This window comes from Anneissia japonica, unplaced genomic scaffold (genome assembly GCF_011630105.1).
Source record: "Anneissia japonica isolate Jap-2015-1 unplaced genomic scaffold, ASM1163010v1 scaffold2392_len1475705_cov187, whole genome shotgun sequence".
Lineage (NCBI taxonomy): Eukaryota > Metazoa > Echinodermata > Crinoidea > Comatulida > Comatulidae > Anneissia > Anneissia japonica.
The window spans coordinates 1,290,616-1,303,452 of NW_022751777.1; the positions used below are offsets into that span (position 1 = coordinate 1,290,616).

Genomic DNA, 12,837 nt, shown 5'->3' on the forward strand with positions numbered 1-12,837 from the left:
TTATGCAATCATTATTTTCTGATATTCATATTTTCAAGATTGAATATTGAAATATTTTGTTCAAGTGATATGCATGAACTAACAATGTTTGAATTTTTTAACTTATAAAAATTGTAAAAATTTAAAAAATCTTTTTAATTCTTGTTTTTCATTATTTTTTTTAACAGGTTGGCGGTTTAGAGAGAATTCATTTTAGTGTCGGGCTTTAGCCCATTATTCTCTCTTGGCATGCCTCTAACCTGTTTTATTTTGTTTTTGTTTTTGTTTGTTTTTTTGTACTTCATTTTTATGTGTTATTTGTTTATGAACATGGCGAACTTTTAATAAATAAACAAATAAATAAAAATGTTAATGCTATATTTGCTTTAATGTACAGTACTACATTGTAAAGTACAGTACAGTATTATTTTTGTACAGGGATACATTGATTACTTATTAAAATTGTACAGAAAATTGATTGAAATATAAGTGCACTGAAATGTGACCCTCCTGTATGTAATTGGTGGTATAGTGAGACATGATTAATTAAAAATTTGTGTCGATTTGACCCATATATTTTCAAAATGCATACAAATTTATAGACCTAAAGTTTGTTTATTTTGATTGTTAATACAAAGTATATATTTATTTACAAAGTTGAATGAAATCAGTGGCTGATTCTGGGGGGGGGGGGTGGTAAAGGCAATTGGCCTGGTCCACCCTAAATTTTTCAGAATAAAAAAACAATGAAGGAAAAAAGAAAATTATATTCAAATTTAAGTGAGAGTGCCATTTCCGGGCATCTTGAGGTGCCATAATCATAAATTATTTTAAAACAGCCTCAACAATCATAGGGCTGTGGTGGTAGTGACACTCTATCTGTGAAAGTATCTTTCCGTGGGCCCCTCCCTTTTAGAATTTCTGGATCCGCCACTGGAAATTAACTGTATAATATTCTTGAAGAAACTTCTAATTATCATAAGTACAGTATAACCTGTTTAGATTACAGTTTTCAATTTGCTGTTTTGATATGTTGTATAGAAAAATCCATTTACAGCCTTCATGACAAACATTGCTTACGGTATTTTTAAATGAGCTTTTGATAACCAGGAAGAAAAAAAAAATGTTTATTAATAGCAATATTATTTTTCTGTTGTCTGACTCCTTACAAGGCCAATGAAAATATTTTTTTAGAAATCAAAACTAGAACCTGAACCAAAATAAATAATTATACTTTCAAAAAGGAAAAAGGAACTTTATACAGTACCGTATATAAATTTTCCTTTTTTCCCCCCATCAACTGATCTAATAGTACTATTTACATTTTCTCCATTACAGGACCTGCAATATGTCTATAAATTTCTTCACACACTAGAAGCTTTACAGACCCTGCGGGAACCTGCACTGCGCTCTCTTTGTCGTACAGTGCACTACGAGAAACATGAACCAAATGAGTTGTTGTATCGGTAAGTAGATCATTTATATTAATAATAATAATAATATTTGGATTTAAATAGCGCTTTACACCAGTCTCAAAGCACTCAAATCTTGTACAGTAACTTCCTTTGCCCCTAAGGGTGTCTTTTTGTCTGAGCTACCCAGTAAAGCATTGCTATCTACCCTCACTCATTTGTCCAGAACTAATGCATTGTTCTGTTTTTGATATTCCAAAAGAAATCCATCTTTTCAGGATTCTCATGAAACTACTAAACTTAATACTCTTTTCTGTGACCCCTCCCTCCTCTAAAAAGAGTATTAATATAATGATGATCGGATGTGGTCAATTTGTGATCTTCATTTTTTTATTTTCACAAAATAGTACACTGTTGACACCCATCTCCAATGTATGTTTTGTATTCTTATATGTAAAAATTTTATATTAGTGGAAATGTAGTTTTGATGTTAGCCAAGTTTCAATGCTATGAAACTCTAGGATAGTAACTACATTCCCAGCCTGTTTTAGCTACTGACAGTTCCAAAATGATAAACTCACAATATTGATTACCATGACCAATTAGAAAGGAAGTGTACTTAAAGCCTTTTTTTCCCCTACTTTTTCTTTTTGTGCTTTTTAATTATGCAATGAGCTGTCCATTTTGTTAGAATTTCAACTACATAGGCTTATATTAATTTATAGACAAATTTTTGAACACAAATTTTAAGGGTATGCTACTGTACACACTACGCAAATTATAAATATTGTGTCCTAATTTTTCGCTAAATTTTCACAATGTGCTTCTCATAGTACAGTAAAAAAAACCTTACACATTGCTAAAAACTGTCCTAGCCTTTTCCTAGGCTTGGTTTATCATGGTTTTTAAAATGATCAGTTCCAACTGGATTGTTCACCGCCGTTAAGCATGCTAGAAGCGCATTACAAATTGAACTTGCACATACAGTCGACTCTGTATTCATGTAAATTATGCGTATGTACTCATGTAATTTGATGAAAGCCAAAAATCCATGTGTCTTGCAGTTAACTTCTCGTAACAAGCAATTTATAGAACCATACAATTGCTTTGATTTTGCAAGTTAACTGAATACTTCAACAGCCATCTAATTTTTGAAAAATATCAGAATCAAATATCCAATGTACTTGTAATTGAATCTCTCTGTGACCAGGCAGTAGTCTCCAAATGTATATTCGGAGTTAGAATGAGTTAGAACTACTGTCTATATTCTGTAGAGTTCTACAAATTTTTAAAATATACTGGCAACAATTATACAATAAATTGTGTTGCTTATTAGAAAGCTACATATAAAATAATCTACCAAGAATGCAAACAGTAAACATAGGCTGATTGTTTACAGTTTTGTAGTTTTATACTTGACTTCTCAATTCAGTAACTGTCAGTACTTTACCATCAATCAGTATGTTGACAAAGTGATGAGTGATGAGTCACAGCTCCTCATTACAAAATGTAATTATAGACAAAATTTTTTTTTGTAAACCACTTTATTTCCTGAAGCTTTGTGAGAGTAGAAAAACCTGAAGTTTTATCTATTCTGTTGTAATTGTCAGACGTAAAACTGTACAGTTGATGTGAAAGAATTTTAATCTAATATAAACAGTATATTTTCTTTTTATATTAATAGACCTATACTTAGTATAATTTCAGTTTAATTTTAGTTTAATTTTCTTTCGCCAAATGGCGAAATGTTTTAAATTTTTTTCGCCAAATTGAAAATGGTTTAGCCAAATTTAAAAACCAGTAAAATATCACAAAAATGGTTCCGTAAAAGAATTTCTTGCTTATTTATATCTTATTCATTTGTAACCAGTTGTAAAGTGGTAATAATAATACTAATGATTGAACAAATGAAACAAAAACGATCGTTTATGATATGTGGGACCGACGGCTACCGGACCTGCTCCAGGCCTAGTTTTCGCCTAGGCCTTAGCTAGGCCCTAATTCAAATTGGGAGTAGAGTACCTTACTTTTTGGCATCACAAGCGACTGCTATTTCAAGTACTGTTTCGTACAGTAGGCCCTACAGTACCTGTTGTTTTGCTCTACAGCATATCAAATGTTACAGTATCAATAAAATTGATGCTTTTATATTGTTTGACATGTATTTTTGGTCTTGTGTACTCGTTTCTAAACACAACACATTTTCGTCTTGTGTACTCTTTTCTAAACACAACACATTTTCGTCATCACGATGACCTTACCTGGGGGCAGAGACCGCGCCACCGAAACCCTACCCGCCAATTAGGTTAATTTTTTTTCAGGCGGTGGTGATGTGCAAACACATGCTTTGATTGGCAAGTTTCATAGTGCGTAAAACATCCTGAGCAAGCTCAGTGTAAGATTTAATTAAACAGACATATTTAAACAAATTTTATAGAAATCTAACAAATTTAATTTTCATTCTCTCCAAATATCCTCTGTAATAACGAAATCGCCAAAAATGAAATGCCGTTTAGCGTTCTCTCTTAGCGTGGGAACGATAGTTTTAGCATGTCATGTGCAGGCAATGATTAGAATGTTTGCTTCCAAATTGCCCATGTGTGTCCATATGCCTGCCCAGAAAGATTTATCTATCTGGGATTTTCCACATGAACTTGAAAGTGTCTGCAAGTACTAAACATGCGGTGGAAATAGGGTCGCTTAGTGAGGTGGTATCTCCGCTGCTCGAGATAACTTAAGAAGAGCTGAGCCTAGCCTAGACGAAGAATAAGTTTGTTTACAGTATATAAAAATTTGCTTTCGCCATTTTGGCGATCGATGCAAATTTTTTCTTTGCCAAATGGTATCTTAATTCTCCGTTGGTGAATTGACGAATGGCTAGCTTGAGCATAGCTACTGCAAAAGTGAACTTAAGGCCACGCCCGACTGACCCAAAGTGTTCGAAATTGAGGGTTGGCGTTTTAGTTTTTTTTTTTTTTTGACTACAATGAAAAATATTTTTTTATTGAGCTAAAAAGACTAGAATGGGTCTATCTTGCAACAGTAGATAATGCGACAGTGTTATGCAGTCGTTTGCTCTTTAATATAGATTTAGAAAGTGGTCTTTCTTGTATTTTTGTGTATTTTCTGCTTTTTAGGCATAAACAAATTATTGGTAAAAAAAAAACCCTTTCCTACCTACCTACCCATTTTTTGGATTTTCCCATTTAAAATGGCCAGTCACAAGAAATTTTTTTTGGCATAACCTGAAATGAACACATTTAAATGACCTTGAATAAGTAATAGATCAAATCAACAAGGTTGTCAACATTTTTATTTAATTATGTGTATAGCAGTACTTTTTTTTTTTTTTAACTTCCTGTCTTTATGTACCATTAATGCATATTTTTCAAATAAAATAAATGTTCCCGGATGTTAAAAAACGAAAGCAATTAAAAAAAAAAAAACCCCAAAAAAATATTCAGATTATGTTGTATTTTGGTTTCTTGTTTATAGACATGATGATTTGAGTCATTGTTGGTACATCCTACTGTCTGGTTCTGTTTTCATCGACAGTGCTATGTTCTTAGCCCGAAGCAGGTGAGTTTCTGTTCATATGTCATTATTGAATGTGTCAAAGTGCTTCCTTTTATTGTCGGGTGTAAAGCCAGACACGCACTACGTTGGCCAATGCGCGACAAGGTGCTCACGATAAGTCGTTTTTAGCAATGCTTTGTACAGACTGCCAACAAAACCCAGCAGACGACGTCACATCTTCAAGCACTAACACAGAGAATGCAGTGTGGGCCTAGATGACGTCGCATCTTCAAGCACTAACACAAAGAATGCAGTGTGGGCCTGGATTAAAGCCCTGTGCAGACTATCAAATTTTATTCGACAAAAACATGTGACATGCCTAAATATGGTCATGATGACATCATGACTATATATGGGTATACAACAGTTTTTTGTCAGAGACAATTTGATAATCTGTACAGAACTTTAAGCATAGTTAGCATAAAAAGGCTTTAGAATTCTATCCAATTCTTTTCAGAGTGTTTACTGAAATTAAGTAAAAGTCAAAATGTTCAAAGTTCCCGATGTTCAATATAAAGATCCTAAAGAATTCCGTTTCCCGGTTGGCTATGATGTAATACCCGCAGCCTTGTATATCCAGGCATATCTGCTTTCACATTAATTTGAATGTACTGTACATGCACTACTGTATGTAGAGATCATGTACTTTGACACTGCAAAATTTGAATATCAAGAACATTAATGGCCCATTTATTGACCTATATTGTACTATTGATCATATTGCACTATAGATCATATGAGTGACAGTAAATGAACAGTTAATTGCTAAGTAGTTCTTTCAGTTTTATCCATGCAGTATAATTTTCTTTATAGTTTTGGAAAACGAACTTCGGGTTCTGGACGAAGAGGCTCTGAATGTTTGATATTAGAGACATCCGAGTTATTAGTAGTAAGTCATAAGAATTATTATATTTTGTTATGATGTAATGTAATGCATTAATTTAAATAATGAAGGCAACGTAAATTATAGAGTTTTCTTTTATAATTATATTTCAATACTGCTTTAATAAATGCTACCGTTACCAATACAGTACATTTTTTAAGGTAAGGTGTTCAGTTCAACTTCATTTAACCACGGAGGCCCAGATCAACACAGGGTTGCTCTTCCCAGGGTGCTGTGAACATAATACAATGCCAAATTTATACATGACAAATGTTCGATATAAATTGTATCATGTTATAGCATCGTTGACAATGGTAGTACTCAGCATTCAATTCTTAGGTTAGGCCTAAAAAAGAAATTGTTTTCCCTTTAATGCTGAAAATCGTATAGGAGGGGCGGGTACAAAAAAGTTTTTTTTAGTATTGTTTTTTTCTCCTTTCACCAAAATTAACATATTAAATTGCAATGCTTGCAATTAAGCCTGTCTCACTATTTGTTATTCAAAGAGTATTCATCAGACTGAATAAAAATAACCCATAATCAATATTTTGTAATGAATTTTAGGCGAAGCCTTACATCAGACACCAAATTTCATGCACAAAATGGAGAAAAATAAATATCACTTACTTAAATTTGTGAACAAAAGATCTAAAAAAATACCTTTTTTAAAAACGTCACTCCTATTTTTCAGTGAGCTAGGGGCAGGCGCTGTAGGGCAAACAAACAATTTTTTTTTAGGCCTTATGTTTATTTTAAAAAGTTGAAAACCACTAGCAACTTGCTCCAAGCATTAAGCAATAAGTACCAATTCCATTTTATAATTTCATCTTCTACATTAATTGGCAACTATCTGTTGGATAGGAAGGAAATGAATTACGAAAAAAAAAGCATTGCATTTCCTATTATCCACATTTCATGTATTATTTCCATTTGTAATATATGGATGAACACTTCTTTGTTCCTTTAATGTCTTTGTTGTTGTCTCGCCCGTTGAATATTTTGAAAGGTTGTTGCTCTCATTGTCTTTGAGTCAAATCATTCGAATGATGCCAATTTGTAAAGAATAACTTACAGTAACATACTCATTTCACTTACTTCAAATAGCATTATTTCAAAAGTGTTGACATAACATATATCTCCTAGTGTTTTTTCTTTTAAGTGTACTAGCTATTTAACAATATGCAAATGATGAATGAATCACACGGGACCAATCAATGGGTTTAATATGTCGCTTCCGAAAGATGTGCGCTAGTAAGTTTGCATTAGCCCTCCAGCTGAAAGAAAATGATAACAGCAATAGAATTAAATCGGACTAAAAGATCTCTAATGCCTGTTAATGTACCCACTGTCGTGGAAAATAGAATATTAAAGAAAAAATTTAAAATATTCTTTGTAATACAAGCCATCTATCACCATGAAATCTGATAGAAAATCTATATTTTCCCTTACAAATTAAATTTGTAGAATAAATTTAAGGAAAAGTAATTTTATAAACTAGTCAGTTTTTGACAACTGATTGCAAACCACTCACAAACTGATTTTTGAGACATATTATCAACAATACTGTACCACTCTTCTTTAACCAACTTTTAGATATGATAATGTAACATAATTGCTATTACAAATATTCTGAAAAGATTTGTTGCAAATTCTTGGGGATTGTTTACTTTATTTATTTTGCGTCCATTCATAAACAATTTAATATAAAATAACAATGGTATAAAATAAAAAAGATTTCAAAAAAGAAAAGTAATTGTTTAGATGAATGGATGCATGGATGATCAATAAAATCAACAAATGTTAATTTATTTCCAATGCTGGATTTTGGCAGTTTTAGGGCTCATTTTTAGTAGTCATTTTCAAAATGTCTTGCGGGTCATCGTAAACCTTTCATTTAAAAGTCATGGAGTATGATTAAGCCACATTAAGCGGTAGTATAGGCTAGTTTTCATTACAATTCATTATACTTTACAGCGACCCCCATTAGAATAGCAAGGCTATACATAGCTTACTGACTATCTACCACAGGCAAATCATAGCAATTTTAAATAATACAACATGATATTGATGAACGTATGCTGATTAGAAATAACGACAGGATTATGATGAGAGATTTTTTTCGTCGAGTATACGAGAGAGGATTTGCTAGCATTCGGTAATTATAAATCTCTCTGACATGCTTCTGAACCTGTTTTATTGTAGGTGCTTTCTCGTTATATTCTATTTCTGCTACTACAGCATTCAACATAGAATTTAATGGTTGATTTCAATCAGGCTATATTCTTCAGAGAGTTGGTTGGTTAATGACGGACATTATGTCGCAATAAACTGAATTTATTTTCATGAATATTTTATGAATTGGATTCAGTTGTGGATGAATATTGTAACTTTTTTACAATAGAATGTTGATTATAGAATGAAATATCTCCGTAGAATATTTAAATAATATAAATAATGTATTGAATATTTATGAATAATTTGATAGTATGTTAGATTATTTAATTAAGTAGTGATAATGATTAAAAATTAATATTTGTGGTAAAATCAGTTTAAAACCTTTTAAAAATTAAATTAAAACTGTGAATTGCTCATTTTAAAAATACAAGTGGTATCAGCTTCCAGAGAGACTAAAACTGTCAATCATTACAGGGAAAAAATATTTCAAAAGATATGCAGTTGTCAGTGTTTAAATGTATAGTATTTTCTTGACGTTCATCTATCACAAAATATGCCTAAATTTAACACTAGGATCATATAGTTTAATGATTAATGATGGTTCATAGAGTAAATTCAAGAATAGTTTAAAATTAATTAAGCAATAAATCCAAATTTTTTTTTTTCCCTTTTTTTTTTTTTTCGGGTTCTTCAGTCAGAAACATCAGTTGAACTTTCATATTGCTTATGTCACAGGTTGTGTTTCGTAATGTTTTATATAAAACCTGAAATTTGCAGTGTAGGTGCGTTGAACAATCATTATGAATTATCCCCTGTAGCTTAATGCTATGATACTATTGCACAGCTGTGAGTGCTGTAGGTGTTGCAGATGATACTACTACCTTTCGCAGAATAACATTTTATTCACGTGTGGGTAATGGTGACATTTCAGTTATTCGTAGATCCACTGCGAGTGTTGTAGATCATGAGTAATTATATTCCGAATTTGCGAGAAGTATAATTGTCAAAGCTAGGCAATAATATATTTGTTTTTTGAATGTCAACCAACTTGATGTGAGTGGTTGCAAAAGCTGTATTGCCCTAATAGAGCGTTAGATATTTCCCACAGTCTTCAATCAGTTTTCAGATAATTTACTCAACGTGGGTGAAAACAGTCATGAAGTCTAACATACGGTAAAAGTACTGTTCTGTAGGTTTATATTTATTTATCGTGCTTTCTTATTTGGTAACATGAGACTAAATAGATTTGCAATAGTAAACATAAAACACAACATTTTACTAAGATTACCATACCATTATATTTATTTATTTATTTATTATTATAGTAGGATTATATGCTATCTTAGAAATTTGTGCATACTACTGTACTATCTTCTGAGCTGAGCAATTTACAATGATAGTGCTTGGTAGCATTTTATGCCAGTTGTGAATATAGTAAGCAGGCATTGCTCAATGCTATCAACTCACTTTAAAGTTCAGTAGCATTTAAAACATAGCATTACATGTAGATCAATCCCAACTTCTAAGTATACAGTACAATTAAAATGAAACTATCCAATATATTAAACTTTCATTAGGCCTTAGATTATATAAATAAAGATTAATTAAATATTATAATGTAATTTATAAGATTAATATGGTCATCTTTTTGAAAGAAAAAAAAGAAAAGCAGCCTCATTCTATATTTTAAAGTTTCAAGATTCAATTATTTAATGCTACTTGAGCCATCGAGTGTAATTATCCGCAATCACTAATTTACAATCACAATTAATAACAATCAATGTAACATTTAAAATAAGCAAGTTGAATTAAGTAAACTTAACCCCAAAACATAGAAAAGAAACAAAAAATATTTAGACTTCTTGTTTTTATGATAGCTAATATTGTTTTTTTCGAATATTCAAGATTATTTTTCAGTACATAGCATTATAGTTTCGAAATTTTTGAAATGATATTTTTAGACCTTTAAACATTAAAAAAGGTGATAACCATACCAGTAAAAAACTGAGACAGAATTAGCTGTTTTCCGTCATGAAATTTGTGATAAATATATTATCAAATTAGGCTTGTTGTTTTATTTTTATATAATGGTTGTTAATTAACAAATATAGAATACAGTTTATTTTTACAATGACATTTAGAAAAAATAGTCTTAGTTAATTAGAACTTTGGTTTTTGATGACGGTTCATCGTGTTAGTTTTTTTTGACAATTATTTTATCATCATAGTTGCCAAGTGTAATTGAACTACTGTATCATCATAATACCCGAGTTGGCGTTATTGTGAATTTCAGAAAAACAAGTCCTAAAGTATGAATCCAAATGTATGTGAAGTATCCATTTACATTGCATTCTGTAATAGTTTTTATGTGTAGGGAATAAAAAGTGTGCTGGTGACGTACATACAACAATGTACTAAAAATTCAAGATGCTGCACTTGTCCAACTTATTTGGGTCTACACTTAATATGATATTGTCAGTCATACAGAATGGGGTTCTCAACTCTGAAAGAGATGTGATTTGGGAATTGTCAAGGTGGTTAAAACTTTTGATGTACAGAAACCATGCAGATCTTTACATTAATTCTATTCCTTTGATCTACCTGTATTCTTCCTAATATGTACAGAATAAAGAGTACCATCTTTTACGTGAGACACTTTTTTAAGCTAATTGTCCCATGTACAGCATGAGCCATTGTTCAAGATAAGAGTATACTCTCAGTATTACCCTAAGCTAAAAAATGTGAAAAAAAAAATTTATAATTTTAATATAATACTAGTGTTATGATTTTACTACAAAGACAACAGAAACTTTCTTGCTCAACAACTTTGATTTAAATTTGATTTTTTTTTGTAAATTTCAGATAGAATATCCTGATGCTCAGCTTCTACATCCTGGTCAAAGGCAATCTTGTACGACGATGAATCTCGAGAAGCTCCTGGCCTTAGAACAAGATGAGGTGAAGGTAGCCCCAGCGCGGTCAAACCATGAAAGACAGTACCCACACAGTGACAGCGAGGTAAGACAACTAAAAATTACCTAAAGTCTTTAGAGAATATTTTGAAGTATTAATGAACCTGAAGTAGACTTTCACCAAACAAGGTGTAGAGCTGTAGTTTGGTGGTTGCTCACCTTTCCACACCAGGCTCCGGATTTTTCAAACTAGAAATCAGCTTAAATTTGTCTTAAGTCCATTTCTTTGCTTAAGTCAGATTTATCAATATTGCTTAGCTTCAAAATTGCTTAAAATGAAAAAGTCAATTGTACACATGCGCTATCTAATACTATTTTTATGGTAAGATTTTGCTAAAATGGTTTGATAAATCAGCCTATTTGTTTAGGGACATTTTAACTTTTTTGACTTTAGACGTTTGCTAAGCTGAGATTGATAAATCCCAGAAAAGGATATTGTGTTTAAATCCTATAAAACACTTAATGGACGTTTCCAAAAATAATGTACAGTTAAAATTTACAAAGAAAAGGTAAGATACAACATCTTAATAATTACGTTAGAAATTGGGATCAATGGTGTGTCAGTGAAGAAAATGGCGTTCGGTTGAACACTTTTGCAACGATAGCAACGGAGTAGTATCACGTGGTATCGTGACGTAACACTAGTACTTTATGACTATGATTCTTATTTACTAAAGCTGGACTAAGGATTGCCAAAGAAATATATTACTGAATTATAATTGGCAATCAGTTTCTCAACATATACATTAACACACATGATGCCCTACATAAACTAAGTCTCATTGAGGCTTAGTATTGGCCATGAAGTCTTAACAATTAACATCAAGAAGTTCATCGATAACTTTCTGTTCGTAAAAATAAATAGTTTCATTTTTCTATCCTCTCATTAACCTGATTTTCTGGAGTGTACAGTACAAAAGTAACAAGTTACCAATCAAAACGTGTTAATCAATACACACAAACGTATATAATTGATGATTAAATGTGTGTTCGATAACTAATATAATGCGAGCTTTTGTGTTTTTAGTACATTTATATGGTAATATATTAGATTTTAAAATGCCTGTTCCAGAAAGCCTATGCAGTCATTCAGGCGTAATGAACGGTAACCTATGTCTGCTGACAACAGAGAGCGCCACCTGGTGTGGTGACGACACGACTGGTACTCTACAGCATACTGTACATGTGCAAGCACACAGTAAATAAAAATAAATAATATTCATGTCAATGTCTTGCGAGTGTAGCATCTTACGCCTATGACGTGAACAAATACCGCTTCAACTTTAATTAGCAAACCGTTGGAAACTTTGAAAGTACCTGTTACCAAGGGACTGGGCCTCTGATAAGGTCCTAATAAATATAATTTTTTTATGCTTCCCTGCTTTATAAATATTGCCTTGTTTAATTTCAAGGCTCATTGGCTCCTAAGCTATAATTGAGAATTCCTGCATCTTGTGAACACAGTGGCCTCTCACCTTTTCTGTGTGGGGTTGAGAAGTGCTAAAAATGATACTGTGTACATATTATTTGGTCAAGTACATGTTTACGTTAACTATTGAAGTTGAACATTATAATTTGGTAAAGGTTAAACCAAGTACAATGGTGTCTTTATACTTTATATATATTTAAATTACAGGTATACTAATATTGAATTTGATGGATCTTTTCTGTGTAGATTTAAAATAACAATATTAATTGATTGACATAAACCATGTTTTTTTGTGTATGTTTGTTTATGTGGATTGCCCTTAACATGGGCATGCACAATTCAAACTACAAATTGGCATTTTGCAATAAAATTTAATTGATATTGGTCACATTATTAAGATTTGAACTTAAG

The 12,837-nt window shown here is 31.7% G+C and overlaps 1 protein-coding gene across 14 annotated transcripts in view; it reads left to right on the forward strand.

The window, feature by feature from the left end:
* The window catches only part of LOC117121819 (rap guanine nucleotide exchange factor 6-like), a 91,540-nt gene that overhangs the window by 32,074 nt on the left and 46,629 nt on the right, over window positions 1-12,837 (forward strand). For all 14 annotated transcript variants that reach the window (XM_033267128.1, XM_033267129.1, XM_033267135.1 and 11 more), the window contains 4 exons: window positions 1,318-1,445; window positions 4,887-4,970; window positions 5,781-5,856; window positions 10,888-11,043. In XM_033267128.1, the coding sequence (XP_033123019.1) occupies window positions 1,318-1,445; window positions 4,887-4,970; window positions 5,781-5,856; window positions 10,888-11,043 (444 nt within the window). The remainder of the gene's footprint in view (window positions 1-1,317; window positions 1,446-4,886; window positions 4,971-5,780; window positions 5,857-10,887; window positions 11,044-12,837) is intronic.